Source organism: Bombina bombina, chromosome 2, assembly GCF_027579735.1.
Source record: "Bombina bombina isolate aBomBom1 chromosome 2, aBomBom1.pri, whole genome shotgun sequence".
NCBI classification, from domain to species: domain Eukaryota; kingdom Metazoa; phylum Chordata; class Amphibia; order Anura; family Bombinatoridae; genus Bombina; species Bombina bombina.
In genome coordinates, this window is record NC_069500.1 from 1,145,379,828 (window position 1) to 1,145,404,656 (window position 24,829).

General features: G+C 40.4%; 1 protein-coding gene across 3 annotated transcripts in view; it reads right to left on the reverse strand.

Annotated features, from left to right (window-relative positions):
- SH3RF1 (SH3 domain containing ring finger 1) overlaps positions 1-24,829 on the reverse strand; it is a 379,385-nt gene that overhangs the window by 43,088 nt on the left and 311,468 nt on the right. For all 3 annotated transcript variants that reach the window (XM_053703817.1, XM_053703816.1, XM_053703815.1), the window contains 2 exons: positions 16,043-16,213; positions 11,754-12,016 (listed from right to left, as the gene is read on the reverse strand). In XM_053703817.1, the coding sequence (XP_053559792.1) occupies positions 11,754-12,016; positions 16,043-16,213 (434 nt within the window). The remainder of the gene's footprint in view (positions 1-11,753; positions 12,017-16,042; positions 16,214-24,829) is intronic.

Here is a 24,829-nt window from a genome sequence, read left to right on the forward strand (position 1 = left end):
GCACCTGCATCTCAGACCACTGCAATTATGCATGCTCAGTCAGTGGAATGGGGATTACACAGATTAAATGTCCCCTCTACTAAATCTGGATCAGGAAACCAGAGATTCTCTTCTCTGGTGGTTATCTCGGGTCCATCTGTCCAAAGGTATGACCTTTCGCAGGCCAGATTGGACCATTGTAACAACAGACGCCAGCCTTCTAGGTTGGGGTGCAGTCTGGAACTCCCTGAAGGCTCAGGGTTCATAGACTCAGGAGGAGAAACTCCTCCCAATAAATATTCTGGAGTTAAGAGCAATATTCAATGCTCTTCTAGCTTGGCCTCAGTTAGCAACACTGAGGTTCATCAGATTTCAGTCGCACAACATCACGACTGTGGCTTACATCATCCATCAAGGGGGGACCAGGAGTTCCCTAGCGATGTCAGAAGTCTCCAAGATAATTCACTGGGCAGAGACTCACTCTTGCCACCTATCAGCGATCCATATCCCAGGGGTAGAGAACTGGGAGGCGGATTTTCTAAGTCGTCAGACTTTTCATCCGGGGGAGTGGGAACTCCATCCCGAGGTGTTTGCTCAATTGGTTCTCCGTTGGGGCAAACCAGAACTGGATCTCATGGCGTCTCGCCAGAACGCCAAGCTTCCTTGTTACGGATCCAGGTCCAGGGACCCAGAAGCGGCACTGATAGATGATCTAGCAGCGCCTTGGTTCTTCAACCTGGCCTATGTGTTTCCACCGTTTCCTCTGCTCCCTCGTCTTATTGCCAAAATCAAACAGGAGAGAGCATCGGTGATATTGATAGCGCCTGCGTGGCCACGCAGGACCTGGTATGCAGACCTAGTGGACATGTCATCCTTTCCACCATGGACTCTGCCTCTGAGACAAGACCTAATACAAGGTCCTTTCAATCATCTGAATCTACTTTCTTTGAGACTGACTGCATGGAGATTGAACGCTTGATCCTATCAAAGCGTGGCTTCTCCGAGTCAGTAATTGATACCTTAATACAGGCACGAAAGCCTGTCACCAGGAAAATTTACCACAAGATTTGGCGTAAATATCTTCATTGGTGTGAATCCAAGAATTACTCATGGAGTAGGGTTAGGATTCCTAGGATATTGTCCTTCCTCCAAGAGGGTTTGGACAAAGGACTATCAGCTAGTTCTTTAAAGGGACAGATTTCTGCTCTGTCTATTCTTTTACACAAGCGTCTGGCAGAAGTTCCAGACGTTCAGGCATTTTGTCAGGCTTTAGTTAGAATTAAGCCTGTTTTTAAACCTGTTGCTCCCCCATGGAGCTTAAACTTGGTTCTTAAAGTTCTTCAAGGGGTTCCGTTTGAACCCCTTCATTCTATTGATATCAAACTTCTATCATGGAAAGTTCTTTTTCTGATGGTTATTTCCTCGGCTCGAAGAGTCTCAGAGTTATCTGCCTTACATTGTGATTCTCCTTATCTGATCTTTCATTCAGATAAAGTAGTTCTGCATACAAAACCTGGGTTTTTACCTAAGGTGGTTTCTAACAAGAATATCAATCAAGAGATTGTTGTTCCATCATTATGCCCTAATCCTTCTTCAAAGAAGGAACGTCTTTTGCATAATCTAGATGTAGTCCGTGCATTGAAGTTTTACTTGCAGGCTACTAAAGATTTTCGCCAAACATCTCACCTGTTTGTTATTTACTCTGGACAGAGGAGAGGTCAAAAGGCCTCGGCAACCTCTCTTTCTTTTTGGCTTCGGAGTATAATCCGTTTAGCATATGAGACTGCTGGACAGCAGCCCCCTGAAAGAATTACAGCTCATTCTACTAGAGCTGTGGCTTCCACCTGGGCCTTTAAAAATGAGGCCTCTGTTGAACAGATTTGCAAGGCTGCGACTTGGTCTTCGCTTCATACCTTTTCAAAATTTTACAAATTTGATACTTTTGCTTCTTCGGAGGCTGTTTTTGGGAGAAAGGTTCTTCAGGCAGTGGTTCCTTCCGTTTAAGTTCCTGCCTTGTCCCTCCCATCATCCGTGTACTTTAGCTTTGGTATTGGTATCCCACAAGTAATGGATGATCCGTGGACTGGATACACTTAACAAGAGAAAACATAATTTATGCTTACCTGATAAATTTATTTCTCTTGTAGTGTATCCAGTCCATGGCCCGCCCTGTCCTTTTAAGGCAGGTCTAAATTTTAATTAAACTTCAGTCACCACTGCACCCTATGGTTTCTCCTTTTTCGGCTTGTTTCGGTCGAATGACTGGATATGGCAGTTAGGGGAGGAGCTATATAGCAGCTCTGCTGTGGGTGATCCTCTTGCAACTTCCTGTTGGGAAGGAGAATATCCCACAAGTAATGGATGATCCGTGGACTGGATACACTACAAGAGAAATAAATTTATCAGGTAAGCATAAATTATGTTTTATTGCAGGATGCCTCAATATCGAGGAATCACTGCAATAACATGAAAACAGCTGGAAGCGATCACAATTGCTTCCAGTGCTTGAAAACCCTGAGGACGTACAAAGTCCTTGGTCCTTAAAGGGACAGTCAAGTCCCAAAAAAACTTTCATGTTTCAAATAGGGCATGTAATTTTAAACAACTTTCCAATTTACTTTTATCACCAATTTTGCTTTGTTTTCTTTGTATTCTTCGTTAAAAGCTAAACCTAGGAGGTTCATATGCTAATTTCTTAGACCTTGAAGGCTGCCTCTAATCTAAATGCATTTTTTTCACCACTAGAGGGCATTAGTTCACGTGTTTCATATAGATAACATTGAGCTCATGCACATGAATTTACCATGGAGACAGCTCTGATTGGCTAAACTGCAAGTCTCTCAAAAGAACTGAAATAAGGGGGCAGTCTTCTGAGGCTTAGATACAAGGTAATTACAAAGGTAAAACGTGTATAATTATAACTGTGTTGGTTATGCAAAACTGGGGATTTGGTAATTAAGGGATTATCTATATTTTAAAACAACAACAATTCTGGTGTTGACTGTCCCTTTAAGTGACATTTTTTGTAGGACGTACCCTGTACGCCCTTGGTCCTTAAGGGGTTAATGCAAAACATATATGCGATGCTCAACATTTAATGTATAATTTCCAATCCATCATGTACTTTTTAAACGTGGTGTTAATACAGCAGCAGATCGAACCTTCTGTCTTGGCTTTGTATTTTAAAATATATATACTGTATATATTTATATATCTGTGTATATATATATATATATATATATATTTGTTTTTATTATTTTTTTTTCTTATAGCTATATAGGTATAGATATATACTTAACAAAAAAAATATTTATAAAGAAATATATATTTAAAAATAAATTCTATGTGAAGAACATTGGAATGTAAAATATTTATAACTACCTTTGGGTTTAGTGCTGTAGGTCTAACGGGGTGTTGGGTTAGCGCGCAGCCACGCAATCGATCGTGATTTTAAAGCCCACTCTATTGAAGTTAATGGGGAGAAGTTAAAGTGATCATGATATTTGAAGTCCTGAAGTTAGTGTGCCATGGGTTTCGCTTGCAAACAATTTACTTTCAACTTGTAATACACGCGCTAACTGGTCCACGTCAAAAGTTTACTTTTAGCGGCGTTTGCGTGTGAGCGGGAAAATGATTTATCATGCCACTTCTAATCTGGCCCTATGTCTGAAGTGTTGTGTGCATACCCAGTGGTACTACAGTCTCTGTCCCTAGGCAATGAACAAGCAGTGGTAGTGTGCTAATACTTAATAAACTGACATTACTGGCTATATCTGAGCCTACAAGTTAAATAAATTAAAAAACATACATAAAAAAATAAATAGTTAAAAGGGACACTAAACCCAAAATTTTTATTTTACGATTCAAATAAAAAAAATTTAAGAAATTTTCCAATTTACTTCTGTTATCAAATTTGCTTCATTTTCTTAATATATTTTATTGAAAACAGAGCAATGCACTACTAGGATTAAGCTGAACACATTGGTAAGCCATTGAAATGTGGCATATATGAGCCACCAATCAGCACCCTGCTCTCAAGCCTACCTAGGTATGCTTTTCAACAAAGTTTACCAAGAGAACTAAGCAAATTAGGTAATAGAAGTAAATTGGAAAGATTTTTAAAATTGTATGCTCTATCTGAATCATGAAAGAAACATTTTGGGTTTCATGTCCCTTTAATAAAAACATAATTTATGTAAGAACTTACCTGATAAATTCATTTCTTTCATATTAGCAAGAGTCCATGAGCTAGTGACGTATGGGATATACATTCCTACCAGGAGGGGCAAAGTTTCCCAAACCTCAAAATGCCTATAAATACACCCCTCACCACACCCACAAATCAGTTTAACGAATAGCCAAGAAGTGGGGTGATAAGAAAAAAGTGTGAAGCATAAATATAAGGAATTGGAATAATTATGCTTTATACAAAAAAATCATAACCACCACAAAAAAAGGGTGGGCCTCATGGACTCTTGCTAATATGAAAGAAATGAATTTATCAGGTAAGTTCTTACATAAATTATGTTTTCTTTCATGTAATTAGCAAGAGTCCATGAGCTAGTGACGTATGGGATAATGACTACCCAAGATGTGGATCTTCCACGCAAGAGTCACTAGAGAGGGAGGGATAAAATAAAGACAGCCAATTCTGCTGAAAAAAATCCACACCCAAAAATAAAGTTTAAATCTTATAAAGAAAAAAACTGAAAATATAAGCAGAAGATTCAAACTGAAACAGCTGCTTGAATAACTTTTCTACCAAAGACAGCTTCAGAAGAAGAAAACACATCAAAATGGTAGAATTTAGTAAAAGTATGCAAAGAAGACCAAGTTGCTGCTTTGCAAATCTGATCAACCGAAGCTTCATTCCTAAACGCCCAGGAAGTAGAAACTGACCTAGTAGAATGAGCTGTAATCCTTTGAGGCAGAGTTTTACCCGACTCGACATAAGCATGATGAATTAAAGATTTCAACCAAGATGCCAAAGAAATGGCAGAGGCCTTCTGACCTTTCCTAAAACCGGAAAAGATAACAAATAGACTAGAAGTCTTTCGGAAATTCTTAGTAGCTTCAACATAATATTTCAAAGCTCTAACTACATCCAAAGAATGCAATGATTTCTCCTTAGAATTCTTAGGATTAGGACATAATGAAGGAACCACAATTTCTCTACTAATGTTGTTGGAATTCACAACCTTAGGTAAAAATTTAAAAGAAGTTTGCAACACCGCCTTATCCTGGTGAAAAATCAGAAAAGGAGACTCACAAGAAAGAGCAGATAATTCAGAAACTCTTCTGGCAGAAGAGATGGCCAAAAGGAACAAAACTTTCCAAGAAAGTAATTTAATGTCCAATGAATGCATAGGTTCAAACGGAGGAGTTTGAAGAGCCCTCAGAACCAAATTCAAACTCCAAGGAGGAGAAATTGACTTAATGACAGGTTTTATACGAACCAAAACTTGTACAAAACAATGAATATCAGGAAGATTAGCAATCTTTCTGTGAAAAAGAACAGAAAGAGCAGAGATTTGTCCTTTCAAGGAACTTGCAATACAAACCTTTATCCAAACCATCCTGAAGAAACTGTAAAATTCTCGGAATTCTAAAAGAATGCCAGGAAAAATTATGAGAAAGACACCAAGAAATATAAGTCTTCCAGACTCTATAATATATCTCCCTAGATACAGATTTACGAGCCTGTAACATAGTATTAATCACAGAGTCAGAGAAACCTCTTTGACTAAGAATCAAGCGTTCAATCTCCATACCTTTAAATTTAAGGATTTGAGATCCTGATGGAAAAAAGGACCTTGCGACAGAAGGTCTGGCCTTAACGGAAGAGTCCACGGTTGGCAAGAGGCCATCCGGACAAGATCCGCATACCAAAACCTGTGAGGCCATGCTGGAGCTACCAGCAGAACAAACGAGCATTCCTTCAGAATCTTGGAGATTACTCTTGGAAAAAGAACAAGAGGCGGAAAGATATAGGCAGGATGATACTTCCAAGGAAGTGACAATGCATCCACTGCTACCGCTTGAGGATCCCTGGATCTGGACAGATACCTGGGAAGTTTCTTGTTTAGATGAGAGGCCATCAAATCTATTTCTGGAAGTCCCCACATTTGAACAATCTGAAGAAATACCTCTGGGTGAAGAGACCATTCGCCCGGATGTAACGTTTGGCGACTGAGATAATCCGCTTCCCAATTGTCTATACCTGGGATATGAACCGCAGAAACTAGACAGGAGCTGGATTCCGCCCATACCAGAATTCGAGATACTTCTTTCATAGCCAGAGGACTGTGAGTCCCTCCTTGATGATTGATGTATGCCACAGTTGTGACATTGTCTGTCTGAAAACAAATGAACGATTCTCTCTTTAGAAGAGGCCAAGACTGAAGAGCTCTGAAAATTGCACGGAGTTCCAAAATATTGATCGGTAATCTCACCTCCTGAGATTCCCAAACCCCTTGTGCTGTCAGAGACCCCCACACAGCTCCCCAACCTGTAAGACTTGCATCTGTTGAAATTACAGTCCAGGTCGGAAGAACAAAAGAAGCCCCCTGAACTAAACGATGGTGATCTGTCCACCATGTCAGAGAGTGTCGTACAATCGGTTTTAAAGATATTAATTGAGATATCTTTGTTTAATCCCTACACCACTGGTTCAGCATACAGAGCTGAAGAGGCCGCATGTGAAAACGAGCAAAGGGGACCGCGTCCGATGCAGCAGTCATAAGACCTAGAATTTCCATGCATAAGGCTACCGAAGGGAATGATTGTGACTGAAGGTTTCGACAAGCTGATATCAATTTTAGACGTCTCTTGTCTGTCAAAGATAGAGTCATGGACATTGAATCTATCTGGAAACCTAAAAAGGTTACCTGTGTCTGAGGAATCAATGAACTTTTTGGTAAATTGATCCTCCAACCATGATGTTGAAGAAACAACACAAATCGATTCGTATGAGATTCTGCTAAATGTGAAGACTGAGCAAGTACCAAGATATCGTCCAAATAAGGAAATACCACAATACCCTGTTCTCTGATTACAGACAGAAGGGCACCGAGAACCTTCGTAAAAATTCTTGGAGCTGTAGCTAGGCCAAACGGCAGAGCCACAAATTGGTAATGCTTGTCCAGGAAAGAGAATCTCAGAAACTGATAGTGATCTGGATGAATCGGAATATGCAAATATGCATCCTGTAAATCTATTGTAGACATATAATGCCCTTGCTGAACAAAAGGCAGGATAGTCCTTACAGTTACCATTTTGAATGTTGGTATCCTTACATAACGATTCAATATTTTTAGATCCAGAACTGGTCTGAAGGAATTCTCCTTCTTTGGTACAATGAAGAGATTTGAATAAAACCCCAGTCCCTGTTCCAGAACTGGAACTGGCACAATTACTCCAGCCAACTCTAGATCTGAAACACATTTCAGAAATGCTTGAGCCTTCGCTGGGTTTACTGGGACACGGGAAAGAAAAAATCTCTTTGCAGGAGGCCTTATCTTGAAGCCAATTCTGTACCCTACTGAAACAATGTTCTGAATCCAAAGATTGTGAACGGAATTGATCCAAATTTCTTTGAAAAAACGTAATCTGCCCCCTACCAGCTGAGCTGGAATGAGGGCCGCACCTTCATGTGGACTTAGGAGCTGGCTTTGATTTTCTAAAAGGCTTGGATTTATTCCAGACTGGAGATGGTTTCCAAACTGATACCGCTCCTGTGGGTGAAGGATCAGGCTTTTGTTCCTTATTGTGACGAAAGGAACGAAAACGATTATTAGACCTAAATTTACCTTTAGATTTTTTATCCTTTGGTAAAAAAGTTCCTTTCCCTCCAGTAACAGTTGAGATAATAGAATCCAACTGAGAACCAAACAATTTATTACCCTGGAAAGAAAGGGAAAGCAGAGTAGACTTAGAAGACATATCAGCATTCCAAGTTTTAAGCCATAAAGCTCTTCTAGCTAAAATAGCTAGAGACATATACCTGACATCAACTCTAATGATATCAAAGATGGCATCACAAATAAAATTATTAGCATGTTGAAGAAGAATAATAATGCTATGAGAATTATGATCTGTTACTTGTTGCGCTAAAGCTTCTAACCAAAAAGTTGAAGCTGCAGCAACATCCGCTAAAGATATAGCAGGTCTAAGAAGATTACCTGAACACAAGTAAGCTTTTCTTAGAAAGGATTCAATTTTCCTATCTAAAGGATCCTTAAAGGAAGTACCATCTGCCGTAGGAATAGTAGTACGCTTAGCAAGAGTAGAGACAGCCCCATCAACCTTAGGGATTTTGTCCCAAAACTCTAATCTGTCAGATGGCACAGGATATAATTGCTTAAAACGTTTAGAAGGAGTAAATGAATTACCCAAATTATTCCATTCCCTGGAAATTACTTCAGAAATAGCACTAGGGACAGGAAAAACTTCTGGAATAACCACAGGAGATTTAAAAACCTTATCTAAACGTTTAGATTTAGTATCAAGAGGACCAGAATCCTCAATTTCTAATGCAATTAGGACTTCTTTAAGTAAAGAACGAATAAATTCCATTTTAAATAAATATGAAGATTTATCAGCATCAACCTCTGAGACAGAATCCTCTGAACCAGAAGAACCATTATCAGAATCAGAATGATGATGTTCATTTAAAAATTCATCTGAAAAATGAGAAGTTTTAAAAGACTTTTTACGTTTACTAGAAGGAGGAATAACAGACATAGCCTTCTTAATGGATTTAGAAACAAAATCTCTTATGTTATCAGGAACACTCTGAGTATTAGATGTTGACGGAACAGCAACAGGTAATGTAACAGTACTAAAGGAAATATTATCTGCATTAACAAGTTTGTCATGACAAACAACAGCTGGAGGAACAGATACCATAAGTTTACAGCAGATACACTTAGCTTTGGTAGCTCCAGCACCAGGCAGCGATTTTCCAGAAGTATCTTCTGACTCAGTTTCAACGTGGGACATCTTGCAATATGTAATAGAAAAAACAACATATAAAGCAAAATTGATCAAATTCCTTAAATGACAGTTTCAGGAATGGGAAAAAATGCCAGTGAACAAGCTTCTAGCAACCAGAAGCAATAAATAATGAGACTTAAATAATGTGGAGACAATAGTGACGCCCATATTTTTTTAGCGCCAAAAAAGACGCCCACATTATTTGGCGCCTAAATGCTTTTGGCGCCAAAAATGACGCCACATCCGGAACGCCGACACTTTCGGCGCAAAAGAACGTAAAAAATACGTATGACGTAAACGTATGACGCCGGAAACAGAAAAAAAAATTTGCGGCAAAAAAGTCTGCGCCAAGAATGACGCAATAAAATGAAGCATTTTTAGCCCCCGCGAGCCTAACAGCCCACAGGGAAAAAGTAAAATTTTAAGGTAAGAAAAAAATTGATTTATTCATATGCATTATCCCAAATATGAAACTGACTGTCTGAAATAAGGAATGTTGAACATCCTGAGTCAAGGCAAATAAATGTTTGAATACATATATTTAGAACTTTATAAAAAAAGTGCCCAACCATAGCTTAGAGTGTCACAGAAAATAAGACTTACTTACCCCAGGACACTCATCTACATGTTGTAGAAAGCCAAACCAGTACTGAAACGAAAATCAGCAGAGGTAATGGTAAATAAATAAGAGTATATCGTCGATCTGAAAAGGGAGGTAAGAGATGAATCTCTACGACCGATAACAGAGAACCTATGAAATAGACCCCGTAGAAGGAGATCATTGAATTCAAATAGGCAATACTCTCCTCACATCCCTCTGACATTCACTGCACGCTGAGAGGAAAACCGGGCTCCAACCTGCTGCGGAGCGCATATCAACGTAGAATCTAGCACAAACTTACTTCACCACCTCCATAGGAGGCAAAGTTTGTAAAACTGATTTGTGGGTGTGGTGAGGGGTGTATTTATAGGCATTTTGAGGTTTGGGAAACTTTGCCCCTCCTGGTAGGAATGTATATCCCATACGTCACTAGCTCATGGACTCTTGCTAATTACATGAAAGAAACACATAAACTAGGGAGCTACACTTGCTATTAAATTGCAGATTCTTTAATATATAAATATAAAAAAAAAAAAAAAAGAGGCACATTTTCTATAAAGTAATATTCAAACGGTTCATGATGAACTGGTGGCATTGCATTTCAGTTGAAGCATTACTTTCATATCCCTATAAAATTATAACCTGCAATTATCACTTATGACAAATCATCATCCTGAAAATATGATTTCTACTAGTCTATGGTAGCAATATTGTTTAGGATCATTACACAAAATAAATACAGGACACAGCATGTCACAGCACTTGTGGAAACTCAAATAATATTAAAATACATGAATATTGTTTGTATTCAAATCCTAAATGTTAGCTGCCCCAAATGAAGAGATATAAATGACATTATACTGCCATTAAATGGGGAATGTAATATTTCATCTAACTATGTATAATACATGTGAATAAAACTGAGCAGGGTATTCAGCAGCTGCCTAATCTAATTGAATTTGTTTTTACAGACCAGCTCCAGAAATCTTAGTGTTTGTGTTTCTTTTTATGATTAGGGCCTATGTTTTAGTCAGATCCGAGTGGAACTATTGAGCCCAATAAAATGAAATGACCAAATGAGTAAAACGTGCGTTTTCTTAGCCAGTTTTATTGCCCCTGGTTGCCGGCTGTATTTTCACCTCTAGTTGCATAACCATTCAAATATTCAGTATTCAGTGGAATTGTAAAATCGGATATTTACTACACCCTTTAACTGAACTCACAATGAATTTAAAAGAGCTAAAAATATATTTGTATTTCATCAATTTGTAGTTTTGAGTTTAATAAAGCACTCTGTAAATGAAACGAATGGGAACAGATGTACAGTTTGTAGCTGTAAATGAAATTCTCTTACTTAAAGCTCCCTTCCGAGTTATAAAAAAAGATTTGACAATTTCACTTTGGGTAATGCATTTTCTATATTTGTCTGAAGTTTCTATCAACGACTATAAAGGGACCTCTTACTTTCTGTAGAGGAAAAACACAAGAGGTGCCAAGGAATGGAAAGGTTATACAGAACTCCATCCAATCTTTTATTTTGGAGCTTTCACCATAGTGAGTAGCCTTTGAAGTTACTCTCAATAACCCATTTAGTACCAGAGAAGCCTGTAATAAAATGTAGTCCAAGTTGTGTGGATCTGGTAGGTTTTCTAATAATCTACAATGCACATGGGTTTTCCGTATGTATAAAATCATAAGGCCCCACGTGGGATTAAAAGTTGCTCTTAGTGATACACCCTCTTCCCTGGCAATGAGCCAGTCAAGGCCACACAGGAGTACAGATTGCCCCAAGCTAAGATCGAAAATCAAGTCATTCACATCTGTATTTATCCATAAAAGCATATACACAAAATTAAGGAATACATTAAGGAAGCTGCAAACCAAAAAAAGTGTGTGTGTGTGTATATATAGATTTATTTAGTCTACTAGACCCAGATGAGTTAGAAATTCTAGCAAACAAGTTTAAAATATTACTTTTTCCACCTCTGTATACTGTATGTTGATCTAAAATTTGTAAAAAGCCATTCTAATCCCCATCTTGCGTACAAAATATGAAAAATAGGTGTTCAGCAGCTATTTAAAAGATTCTACTAATACACATACAGACACGTTTTACAGCATACCGTATATATTTTTCAAGCAGTGTCACAAAATGTTGGTAGACATGTAGTCCACTCACCTGTTCGTACGGCATTACGGGCTTGGTTAACTGTCATTTGGCCACTCATGTGCATCAGAACTTTTGTCTGTGGACTCGTTTGGACATGAGATCCTGATATAATGGCTGGGGGAACCCCATTAGACTTGTTGTAATCCACTCCGTTCCCTTGAATTTTTTGGCACGAGACCCCTGCAGGAGATGGTGCTACCATACTCATTAACTGTCCGCTTGCTCCAGCAGTTGACACGGCAACTTTTGCTTGGGTGGAGGTTGTTAACGACCTTAATTACATAAATAAATGTATAAATAATTAATGAAAGGGAAAGCAATACATGCAAGATAATTATAAAAATATTTGGTTCTTAGGCCCATTACGGTAAAAAACATTTTATTAACTGTGCTATTAGATAAGCTATACATAAAGTTTATATCAATCTAGGGCCAGATTACGAGTGGAGCACAAAATATCGCTTACGTGAGTGCAATATATGCGCTCCACTCAGTAATACCACCGCACGCAAATGTTTAATATATAAATAAATAATATTAAAAAAATATATTAATAAGTTATTTTTGTTATAAAATGTATCATGTAATTAAAAGGGACACAAAATCCTTTTTTTTTTTCAGGATTTTTTCAGCATGCAATTTTAAGCAACTTTCTAATTTACTCTTTATTTGAAAAAGCAAGAATGTAAGCATAGGAGCCAGACCATTTTTGGTTCAGCACCTGTGTAGCGCTCACTGATTGGTGGCTACATTTAGCCAACCAATCAGCAGGCGCTACCCAGGTGCTGAATTAAAAATGGGCCAGCTCCTTTGCTTATATTCCTGCTTTTTCAAATAAAGATAACAAGAGAACAAAGAAAAAATTATAATAGGAGTAAATTAAAAAGTTGCCTAAAATTGCATGTTCTATCTGAATCATAAGAAAGAATGTGGATTTTGTGTCCCTTTAAGTAAGTATTAGACATGTGCAAACCTTCGTCTTTCATTATTCATTTTGCAAACAAATAATCAATTAACCTGTGGTTTTCTGCATTTGGGTAACTCCAACACAGAGATATACTACATTAGACTCAAATATTAATATTTTCACATATATTTTAAGTTCCGCTTGTGTTTTACTGAGCTGTTGTTCGTTCCTGGTTTATCGCTTCTCTTTGTAGATCTGCTTTAATAGATCTGGTGTTGTAATTACCTGAATGTCGGAAACCGTGGGCATGGGTGTCCAGGGAGGGGGGCAAGGGGGTGCTTACCCCCCCCCACTAGAATTTTGCTCTAGGTAAAAATGCTTGACTGGAGTAAACTGCCCTGAGTCACTGAAAGCTTCGCAGCTGTCTGTCAGTGTGGTGAGTTTTGCAGTGGCATGGGATGTGTACCCAATCTGGTTTGAGAGTGAAATGCATTTCTATGTTTTGTATGTGTCTAGGTAAATTACAAAAGGCCTGTGTCACCCTTTTGTATCTTAGTTTGTTTGGTTAAAGGAATGCATTGTGTGGCTGTATGTTAGGGACCCAGGGAGGAAGAGACTTCAATATGGTCCTGGACTATCACTATTCGGCCAAATGCTGAAAATAACTCTTCCATTTTGCTTTTAATCTAGTTGAGTGCTTGCAGAAGTGTGCTATACTTTCTATGTGTTGTGTGACTTCCCCCAGTTTGGCTTTTAACCATTACGGAGTATCGGCTGGCGAGTGCCAGGTTTTCTGTGTGTTGTGTTTGTAATGCTTCCCTGCGGGCCGGTCACCCAGGCTGTGCAGGGGTTAACTGCCTGGGTTGCTGGGAACTGTGCAGCTGCCTGTCAGTGTTCAGGGCTGTGGAGTTAACAGTGGCTTAGGATGTGTACCCAGTCCAGTCTGTGAGTGCGGTCCATTCCTGTGTTTTTTGTATTTACATAGGGGAGATTATAAAAGCCTGTGTCACCCCGAGAGGTTCCCAGTTGGTTTGTTTGAAAGTATGCATTTTGTGGGTGCTAGATTAGGGTCCCAGGAAGGGGGAGACCTTGACGTGGTCCTGGGCTTGATCCTTTGGCACCAAATGTAACTGACTTCCCCCAGTTTTGCTTTTAAACATTACTGAGTATCTGCTAGTGAGTGCCAAGTTTTCTGTGTGTTGTGTTTATAATGTTTGTAATGCTTCCCTGCGGGCCGGTCACCCAGGCTGTGCAGGGGTTAACTGCCTGGGTTGCTGGGAACTGTGCAGCTGTCTGTTAGTGTTTAGGGCTGTGGAGTTAACAGTGGCTTAGGATGTGTACCCAGTCCAGTCTGTGAATGCGGTCCATTCCTGTGTTTTTATATATATATATATATATATATATATATATATATACATACATACATATACATACACACACACAGTATCTCACAAAAGTGAGTACACCCTCACATTTTTGTAAATATTTTATTATTTCTTTTCATGTGACAACACTGAAGAAATAACACTTTGCTACAATGTAAAGTAGTGAGTGTACCGCCTTTTTTAACAGTGTAAATTTGCTGTCCCCTCAAAATAACTCAACACACAGCCATTAATGTCTAAACTGTTGGCAACAAAAGTGAGTACACCCCTAAGTGGAAATGACCAAACTGGGCCCAATTAGCCATTTTCCCTCCCCATTGTCATGTGAGTCGTTAGTGTTACAAGGTCTCAGGTGTGAATGGGAAGCAGGTGTGTTAAATTTGGTGTTATCGCTTTCACACTCTCTCATACTGGTCACTGGAAGTTCAACATGTCACCTCATGGCAAAGACCTGAAAAAAAGAATTGCTCCTCTACATAAAGATGGCCTAGGCTATAAGAAGATTGCCAAGACCCTGAAACTGAGCTGCAGCACGGTGGGCAAGACCATACAGCGGTTTCACAGGACAGGTTCCACTCAGAACAGGCCTCTCCATTGGCGACCAAAGAAGTTGAGTGCACGTGCTCAGCATCATATCCAGAAGTTGTCTTTGGGAAATAGAGGTATGAGTCCTGCCAGCATTGCTGCAGAGGTTGAAGGGGTGGGGAGTAAGCCTGTCAGTGCTCAGACCATACGACGCACACTGCATCAAATTGGTCTGCATGGCTGTCGTCCCAGAAGGAAGCCTCTTCTAAAGATGATGCACAAAAAAGCCTGCAAACAGTTTGCTGAAGACAAACAGACTAAGGACATGGATTACTGGAACCATGTCCTGTGGTCCGATGAGACCAAGATAAACTTATTTGGTTCAGATGGTGTCAAGCGCGTGTGGCGGCAACCAGGTAAGGAGTACAAAGACAAGTGTGTCTTGCCTACAGTCAAGCATGGTGGTGGGAGTGTCATGGTCTGGACCTGCATGAGTGCTTCCTGCACTGGGGAGCTACAGTTCATTGAGGGAACCATGAATGCCAACATGTACTGTGACATACTGAAGCAGAGCATGATCCCCTCCCTTCGGAGACTGGGCCGCAGGGCAGTATTCCAACATGATAACGACCCCAAACACAACTCCAAGACGACCACTGCCTTGCTAAAGAAGCTGAGGGTAAAGGTGATGGACTGGCCAAGCATGTCTCTAGAACTAAACCCTATTGAGCATCTGTGGGGCATCCTCAAATGGAAGGTGGGGGAGCGCAAGGTCTGTAACATACCCCAGCTCCTTGATGTTGTCAAGGAGGAGTGGAAGTGAACTCCATTGGCAACCTGTTGAGCTCTGGTGAACTCCATGCCAAAGAGGGTTAAGGCAGTGCTGGAAAATAATGGTGGCCACACAAAATATTAACACTTTGGGTCCAATTTGGACATTTCCAATTAGGGGTGTACTCACTTTTGTTGCCAACGGTTTAGACATTAATGGTTGTGTGTTGAGTTATTTTGAGGGGGCAGCAAATTTACACTGTTATATAGGCTGTACACTCACTACTTTACATTGTAGCAAAGTGTCATTTCTTTTGTGTTGTCACATGAAAAGATATAATAAAATATTTACAAAAATGTGAGGGGTGTACCCACTTTTGTGAGATACTGTATATATATGTTTAATTGCTCATTTGATTTATTGGTTCTTTAACAACTACCATGTCTTCTCATCTGTTGGTGTGAGTTTAAAAGTTTTAAAGTGTGGAGATTGCTCAGACTACTAGTGTCTATGATTACAGCTTCATAGCCGAAACGTGTAGGACCTGTCTGCCTACCCATGCCCTGTTGACAATACTTGTTTGTGCGTTTCCTCGTTTTATCATAATAATACATTTTGGATTTTTTTTTTTATCCGGGACTCCTGTTCTTTGTTTTTTGCTAAAGGTTTATACATGTCTCTTTAGTATAATAACATTTTAAAACCTCACCTGGTCACTGCCGCAACATAGTTTCCAGGAAAGACACCAATCTTACTGGTATGCATGGAAGTTCCTTTAAACCAACCATCCTGACAACGTTCAAAAACCAAAAACATTTCACCCTTCCTTAACTCAAGCTCATCTTCTTTCCGTGGGATGTAAGGATATATTGCGACGTACCTGTGAAAACACAAACATTTAGACACTTAATGCAGAGAGAGTTTCTGACAGAACCACCTGGTAAGAAATGAATACATTTGTTTGCCTCCCTTTTAATTTCATAGCTTGTACTTTTTAAATGTGTGTACACTTTTTACTTTTGTCCTTCCTCTGCAGTGTAAGGCTCCTTTAAAGAAACAAATATTTTTAAATCTCTATATCCCGGCCTGATGATCTAAAGTTCTTCATTCTGGTAATTAGGGCTGCGGAATCTGTTGGCGCTCTACAAATAATAATAATAATAATAATTGTATTCAAAAAATCTTTTCAGTAGTGTGAGGTTCCTCAAAGAATTTTAGAATTTTAGCTTGAGAGTTTTTCTTTCATGATTCAGATAGAACGTGCTATTTTAAGCAACTTTCTTATTTATTCCTATTATCAATTTTTCTTCGTTCTCTTGCTATCTTTATTTGAAAAAGCAGGAATGTAAGCCAAGGAGCCGTCCCATTTTTGGTTTAGCACCCTGGATAGAGCTTGCCAATCAGTGGGTACATTTAGCCACCAATCAGCAAGCACAACCGCCAACCCAGGTGCTGAACCAAAAATGGTCCGGCTCCTAAGTTTACATTCTTGTTTTTCAAATAAAGATATCAAAAGAATGAAGACTTTTATAATAGGAGTAAATTCAAAAGTTGCTTAAAATTGCATGTTCTATCTGAATTGTGAAAGAAAACATTTGGGTTTAGTATCCCTTTAAGTGGGGTTCTGGATCATAATCATTGTGTAGCTTTTGGTATTAATGAAGAACAAATTTGTAAACCAAACTAGAAATACTTTACAAGAATCTGAAACAAAGTTTGAATCTCTTTCCATCTTAATATGGGAAGAGTCCACAGCTGCATTCCTTACTTGTGGGAAATACTGAACCTGGCCACCAGGAGGAGGCAAAGACACCCCAGCCAAAGGCTTAAATACCTCCCCCACTTCCTTATCCCCCAGTCAATCTTTGCATTTCGTCACAGGAGGTTTGCAGAGAAGTGTTAGAAGATTTTGGAGTAGTCTCTTATGGAGGGTAGTACTCTCTGAGATGGGACTGGAGTTTTAAGTAGTCCTGTCAGCCTCTCAGTGAGAGCTTGGATGAAAGTTAGAGTCCGGAGATGCAGGGAGAGTCTTTCTGCGAAACTATCCCGACTCATATTAACAGCTCCATAGGCTATCAACGTTGACGAGTTTCGCTGCCTGCTTTTTTCACTCAAGTCCATGTCAAAAGCGATGCTACTATCTGTCACACTTGAAGGGCCGTGTTCCTGTTCCACAGCGTAGATTCTGGTAAGATTGTTTCATATTTTATACATGTATGATAACGCAAGTACACAGGGTCACAGTGCGACTCCTTTTATCTGTATAGAATTAAGGGTTAATATCTCCTGAGGGGGATTATTGAACAGGGGGGATAATCTTGATTTTATGCTGCTTTTATGTGTGAGATGTTATGGGCTCATAGGCTGTTATGGAATATACAGGTTTCACTTTCACTTTGAGAGCTATGCAGCTTACAGCTTTTTCTCATAGCAGGGACAGTCCTGCATTGTGCACCATGTGATTCATTCCTTCTTTCCTGACCGGGATAAATCTTTGTACTGTCTGGGTCATAGGAGGTGGTGAGTGCCCCAGCCATTGGGGTATAAAGGTGCAGGTTTTTTTTTAATAAAATAAAATGTTTTATTTTTATAGTTCTCTGGTTATTGCACTAGCGATGGAGGATTCTGGTACCTTAGAGGGATCCAGTTCCAACACACAGATTCCCCACGTTCTTACTGGCCAGAAAGTGTGTACAATAAGACTCCCAGGACCGACATTGTCGGAAGCCCAAACAACTGCAGGAGCAGACAAAGGTGAATCTATTCTGAGTGAGCGGTAGGAGTATCCAAGTCATCTGACTTTTTTCACTTCAAATTTTGAATCAGCGTGCTCCAGGGAGGAGCTGCAGGGATTGGCTCCCGCAAGACACATACGATCCGGTTAGCTCAGAGGACGGTAATACAACCACAGTGACCCCGGACATACAGGGTAAGCGAAATCCTTAGACCCTAAGAAGACCCACTGGGTAAGTGACCTTCTAACACACTTTGATGTACTTTGAAACCCAGAGGTATTTCCAAGACCCATCGGTACATTTTTTCACACTAACTTATTTAGCTCAACTACTCATGTAGTTCAACTGCATTAACCATATGAACTGTAATATCCGTAACAATTTAAGGATTGCCTCAAGAGATTGAACATTAGAACTGATCTCAGTCGATAGACATTTGCCGAAATAAGGTGCAAATATTGGAATCGCCTAACAGTTTGCAAGCTTTATATATATATATATTTTTAATTAAGCAGCTGCTACAAACCTTTTTTTGGTCGACATTTTTTCTCCCAGTAGCCACACTGTGTCAAGTTCTATTTTTATTTTTATAGTTCCTTTTTTTATTATATTGTATTATTTTGCATTCGAACACCGGTGTTCCACTCATATATGTTTTAGAATGTTTTTAACATTAATATTGTGAGAAATAAAATTCGCCATTTCTTTTTAATAGTGTATATTCATTTTGAGCATGTATATGCAAATCTGCATTTTTTTCCATTATCAATTGTAGCGTCATCTTTTAAGACATAATATTTGATTATTTTTCACCCAATAATTATTGTATACATTAGGGCATTTCACCGCCTAGGACAGATTGCCGTCGGGCACCACCTCAATCTTTGTATCTACCTTAGAGGGCTCTCCCTCTATTTCTAAAGAGTAATTAGGATTCCTTTTTCCCCTATTCTTCCTTTAACAAATTGTTCCCGGTCCTGGACTCTCAATGGAGTTGTGATGTTCCGTCCCTAAATGGGATGGCGTTATCTTCACCCTTGCTAAACGTACTACTATCCCTCTTGAGGATGGTTCTTCGTTTGAAGAGCCCATGGATAGAGGATGGAAACTCTGTTAGGAAAGATGTTTGAACATACGGGATATTTGTTTCAACCGGCGGTGGCTGTTGACATGGTTGCTGGAGAAACTACCTTCTGGTGTGACTCCTTATAGGATTTGATCGGGGTGGAGTCCCCTCAACGTTACTCAGGAAAGATTTACGGCCTTGAAGGTTGCTATTTCTTTTATCTGTGACATATTATTCGCTTGAATGGAATGGGTTCAGCTTTTTCTGTTTAGGCCCCGCCGGGCTCTGGCTGAAGTCATGGTCTGCGGATATGACTTCTAAGTCTAGACTTCTTCCCTTCTCTTTAAGGGAATGATTTTGTTTGGTCCAGGCCTAGACTCAATTATCTCCACTGTCAAAGGGGGCATGGGTGCCCTCCTACCGTAAGAGTTTATGAACTAGTCTAAAGGGACGGTTTTCGTTCTTTTAGTTCTGATAAAGCCCATGTCAGCAGTCCTCCGCTAAGCCCGAGCAAACCAAACGCTCTTGGAAGCCTGCTCAGTCCTGGAATAAATCCAAGCAGAGTATAAAGCCCACCGAGTATAAGTCAGCATGAACGGGCGGTCCCCGGTCCTCCTCTGGATCGTTTAGGGGGCAGTATGTCGCTCTTAGTCTCTTGGTTCAGTGACGTGCAGGATCCATGGGTCCTCTAGGTCATAGCTCAGGGTTACAAGATAGGTTTTAAGTAACAGCCACCCAAGGGCAGATTCCTCCTGTCTTCCTGACCAGAAAGGAGAGAAGCCTTTCTGGGGTGTGTACGGGATTTGTCCTCTTAGGAGTTATTGTCCCGGTGCCTATCGCAGTGAGAGGTTTGGGATACTATTCAAACCTTTTTGTGGTCTTTAAGAAGGAGGGAACTTTCTGTCCGATTCTGGACCTATAGTGCTTAAGCAAGTTTTTAAATGTCCCCTTGTTCAAGATGGAGACAATAAGGTCCATTCTTCACCTCGTAAGAGAAGGGCAGTTCATGACCATGATAGATCTAATGGATGCTCCCTTCACGTACCAATCCTAAAGAACCTCTTCCAGTTCCTAAGATTTGCCTTCCTGGACCAGCACTTCCAGTTTATTGCCTTCCGTTTGGTCTAGCTACGGCTCCAAAAAATGTTTCGAAGAGTGGACCATTCGGAATCTCTCCTCTGTCTTCTTCAATCCCATGGATGGAAGATAATCTAGAGAGAGTTCTCTTGTATCAAGTACCAGGGTAGAATTCACAGGTACTATAATATTCTCCATAGACATGAGAATATTCTAACAGACCAGAGACGTTGCAAGCTAGCTTCAACATGTCTTGCCCTCCAGATCTCCTTAAAGCCATCTGTGGCTCGGTGTATGGATATGATTATTCGGATCTGTCTCAACAGATTTCTCTGGACAACCGATCGAGAGAATCGCTCTTTTGGTGGTGGACATCAGTCTCAAGACCATCCTTGGTGATTGTGAGTGCGGTTGCGAGTCTGTCAGGATGGGGAGCTGTTTGGGGTGCCAGGAAAGCACAGGCCTATGATCTCAGGGGGTAAAGCTCTCTCCTGATCTCATTTTGGATCTTCGGGCAATATACAATGCTCTGAAGGCTTGGCCTCTGCTGGGTTTGTCCCAGTCAATCAGATTCCAATCAGAGAATATATCCTCGGTGGCTTACATCAACCATCAGGGGGGAACGAGAAGCTCCCTAGTTATGAGGGAAGTATCTCGGATTCTGGTGTGCGGGAAACCTACATTTGTTCGCGGTCAGCGATCCACATTCCAGGTGTGGACAGCTGGAAAGCGGATTTCCACAGCAGAATTCTTTCATCCGGGGGAATGGTCTTTCCATCCCGAGTGTTTGCGGAGATTGGCAAGAGGAAGATCTAATGACGTCTCAATAACAAACTACCCAGATATGGGTCGAGGTACAGGGATCCTCAGGTGGAGCTAACAGATGCATTAGCAGTGTCTTGGAGGTTTAATCTAATTTATCCTTCTCGGTCGTTACCACTACTTCTTAGTGTAGTGGCTCGAGTCAAGCAGGTGTTAGTGATACTGATTGCTTCGTCTTGGCCGCAAAGGATATGGTTCACGGATCTAGTGGGGATGTCGTCATCTCCTCCGTGGAAGCTACCTTGTCGCAGGGATCTGCTGACCAAGGTCTCTTTGGTCATCAATGTCTAGATTCTCTGAGGCTGACTGCGTGGAGATTGAATACTTAGTCCTAGCCAAGAGAGGGGTTTCTGAGAGAGTTATTTTTTCTCTCATTCAAGCTTGTAAGCTGGTTGCTCGTTGCATCTATCATAAGGTGTGAAGGACCTACTTATTCCGTTCTCCAGGATGAACTGGAGAAGGGCTTTTCTGCAAGTCCCCTGTAGGGACAGTTTTCGGCCCTGTGTTGTTGCATTAGAGGTTTGCTGAGCTTCCAGATGTGCAGCCACTTCTTAAGGCTCTGCTGGCATCAGACCTGTGTTTAGATCTAAGGCTCCTCTTTGGAGTTTAAATCTTGTTCTTAAAGTTTTGCAACAGGCTCCGTTGGAGCCTATGCATGATGTTGACATTGTTGTCTTGGAAGGTTCCTTTTCTTCTGGCTATTGCTTATGCACGCAGGGTATCTGTGATTGCTGCCCTGCAATGCATCCCACCTTATCTGGCTTTTCATGCCGATAAGGCTGTTCTACGAACCAAGTTAGGTTTTCTTCCTAAGGTTGTGTCAATTCGCAACATCAATCAAGAGATTGTGGTCCCTTCATATGTCCTAATCCTTTTTCGTCGAAGGAACGTTTACAATGTATTTCTGGATGTGGTTTGTGCCTTGAAGTTCTATCTTCGGGCCACAAAGTAATTTAGACAAACCTCTTTCTCTATTTGTTCTCCTTTCCGGGAAGCGTAGGGGGTCAGAGGGCCTCTTTGACTTCCTTATCTTTTTGACTGAGGAGTGTCATCTGTTTAGCATAGAGACAGCGATATATTGGGGTCCGCCTCTCTTTTTCCCCTTCCATTAGCATTCCATGTACTCTAGAGCTTGGGTATATGTTTCCCACAAGTAAGGAATGCAGCTGTGGACTCTTCCCATATTAAGACACCGCTCCCGCCCGTGTTCTCCAATGGGCGGCCCTAAATTTTTTTTACTGGTACCTTTTTCATCCTGATATTTCTCCTACTGTCCCTTGTTCCCTCGGCAGAATGACTAGGGTTATGAGGAAGTGGGGGAGGTATTTAAGCCTTTGGCTTGGGTGTCTTGGCCTCCTCCTGGTGGCCAGGTTCAGTATTTTCCACAAGTAAGAAATGCAGCTGTGGACTCTTCCCATACAGATGGAAATTAAATTATCAGGTAAGCATAATTTATGTTTTTCTGTCAGCACATGAAAACAATAAAATATGGTTACATTCTATAAAATGCCCCATGCAACAAACCAAATAATGACAAAATGTTAACCCCTTAACGTCCGAGAACGTACGCCGTCGGTCTTGGAAAGAGGTGGAAGCGATCCTGATCTCTTACAACCGCTTTCCGGTTATTGCAGTGATGCTTCGATATCGAGGCATCCTGCAATAACCTTTCTTACCCATCCGATGCAGAGAGAGTCACTCTGTGGCCCCCTCTGCATCGGACATCGATGGCCGTAACCTTTGGTGGGTGAGAACCAATGTAGGAGGCGGGATGGCCATCGATGGCGTGCATGATGCTAGCGGGGGGGGCGGGATTCTGGGCGGTGTCGCCGGGGGGCAGCAGGCGGGCACGTGCACGGGTGGGAACTACTCTATAGAAATTTTTTATATATTAAGTGGGAGAAAGGGGGGTGGGAATTGGGAATTTAAATGGATCTAAGGGATCTGGGAGGGGGTGGGGGGGGTTGGTCTTTGGGGGGAAGCTACACTACAGAAAAAAGTAAAAAAAAAAATTAAAAAACACAGTACCCAGTACCCAAGATGGCTCCCAATAAAGTAGATGGGGAGGCATCAGGGAGGTTGAGGGCTAAGGGGGATCCTACACAGCAGCATATGTAAATATGTTCCAAAAAAAAAAAAAAAAAAAAAAAAGATACCTTTTATTTTAGTACTGGGAGACTTTCTGCCAGTACTTAAGATGGCAGGGACAATTGTGGGGTGGGGGAGGGGAGGGAAGAGAGCTGTTTGGGAGGGATCAGGGGGTGTTATGTGTCAGGTGGGAGACTGATCTCTACACTAAAGCTAAAATTAACCCTGCAAGCTCCCTAATTAACCCCTTCACTGCTAGCCATAATACACATATGATGCGCAGCGGCATATAGCGGCCTTCTAATTGCCAAAAAGCAATGCCAAAGCCATATATGTCTGCTATTTCTGAACAAAGGGGATCCCAGAGAAGCATTTACAATCATTTGTGCCATAATTGCACAAGCTGTTTGTAAATAATTTCAGTGAAAAACCTAGTTTGTGAAAAAGTTTGTGAAAAAGTGAACAATTTTTTTTATTTGATCGCATTTGGCGGTGAAATGGTGGCATGAAATATACCAAAATGGGCCTAGATCAATACTTTGGATAGTCTACTACACTAAAGCTAAAATTAACCCTACAAGCTCCTTAATTAACCCCTTCACTGCTGGGCATAATACACGTGTGGTGCGCAGCAGCATTTAGCAGCCTTCTAATTACCAAAAAGCAATGCAAAAGCCATATATGTCTGCTATTTCTGAACAAAGGGGATCCCAGAGAAGCATTTACAACCTTTTGTGCCATAATTGCACAAGCTGTTTGTAAATAATTTCAGTGAGAAACCTAAAATTGTGAAAAATGTAAAGTTTTTTTTAATTTAAACGCATTTGGGGGTGAAATGGTGGCATGAAATATACCAAGATGGGCCTAGATCAATACTTGGGGTTGTCTACTACACTACAGCTAAAATTAACCCTAGAAGCTCCCTACATGCTCCCTAATTAACTCCTTCACTGCTGGGCATAATACACGTGTGGTGTGCAGTGGCATTTAGCGGCCTTCTAATTACCAAAAAGCAACGCCAAAGCCATATAAGTCTGATATTTCTGAACAAAGGGGATCCCAAGCATTTACAACCATTGATGCCATAATTGCACAAGTTGTTTGTAAATAATTTCAGTGAAAAACCTAAAGTTTGTGAAAAAATTTGTGGAAAAGTGAACAATAATTTTATTTGATCACATTTGGCGGTGAAATGGTGGCATGAAATATACCAAAATGGGCCATGATCAATACTTTGGTATGTCTTCTAAAAAATATATATATATACATGTCAAGGGATATTCAGGTGTTCCTGACAGATATCAGGGTTCCAATGTAACTAGCGCTAATTTTGGAAAAAAAGTGGTTTGGAAATAGCAAAGTGCTACTTGTATTTATTGCCCTATAACTTGCAAAAAAAGCAAAGAACATGTAAACATTGGGTATTTTTAAACTAGACTAAACTAAATTTAGAAACTATTTAGCATGGGTGTTTTTTGTTGGTTGTAGATGTTGGGGGTCAAAGTTAGAAAAAGTGTGTTTTTTTCCATTTTTCCCCTCATATTTTATAATTTTTTATAGTAAATTATAAGATATGATGAAAATAATGGTATCTTTAGAAAGTCCATTTAATTGCGAGAAAAATGGTATATAATATGTGTGGGTACAGTAAAGTAGTAAGAGGAAAATTACAGCTCAACACAAACACAGCAAAAATGTAAAAATAGCC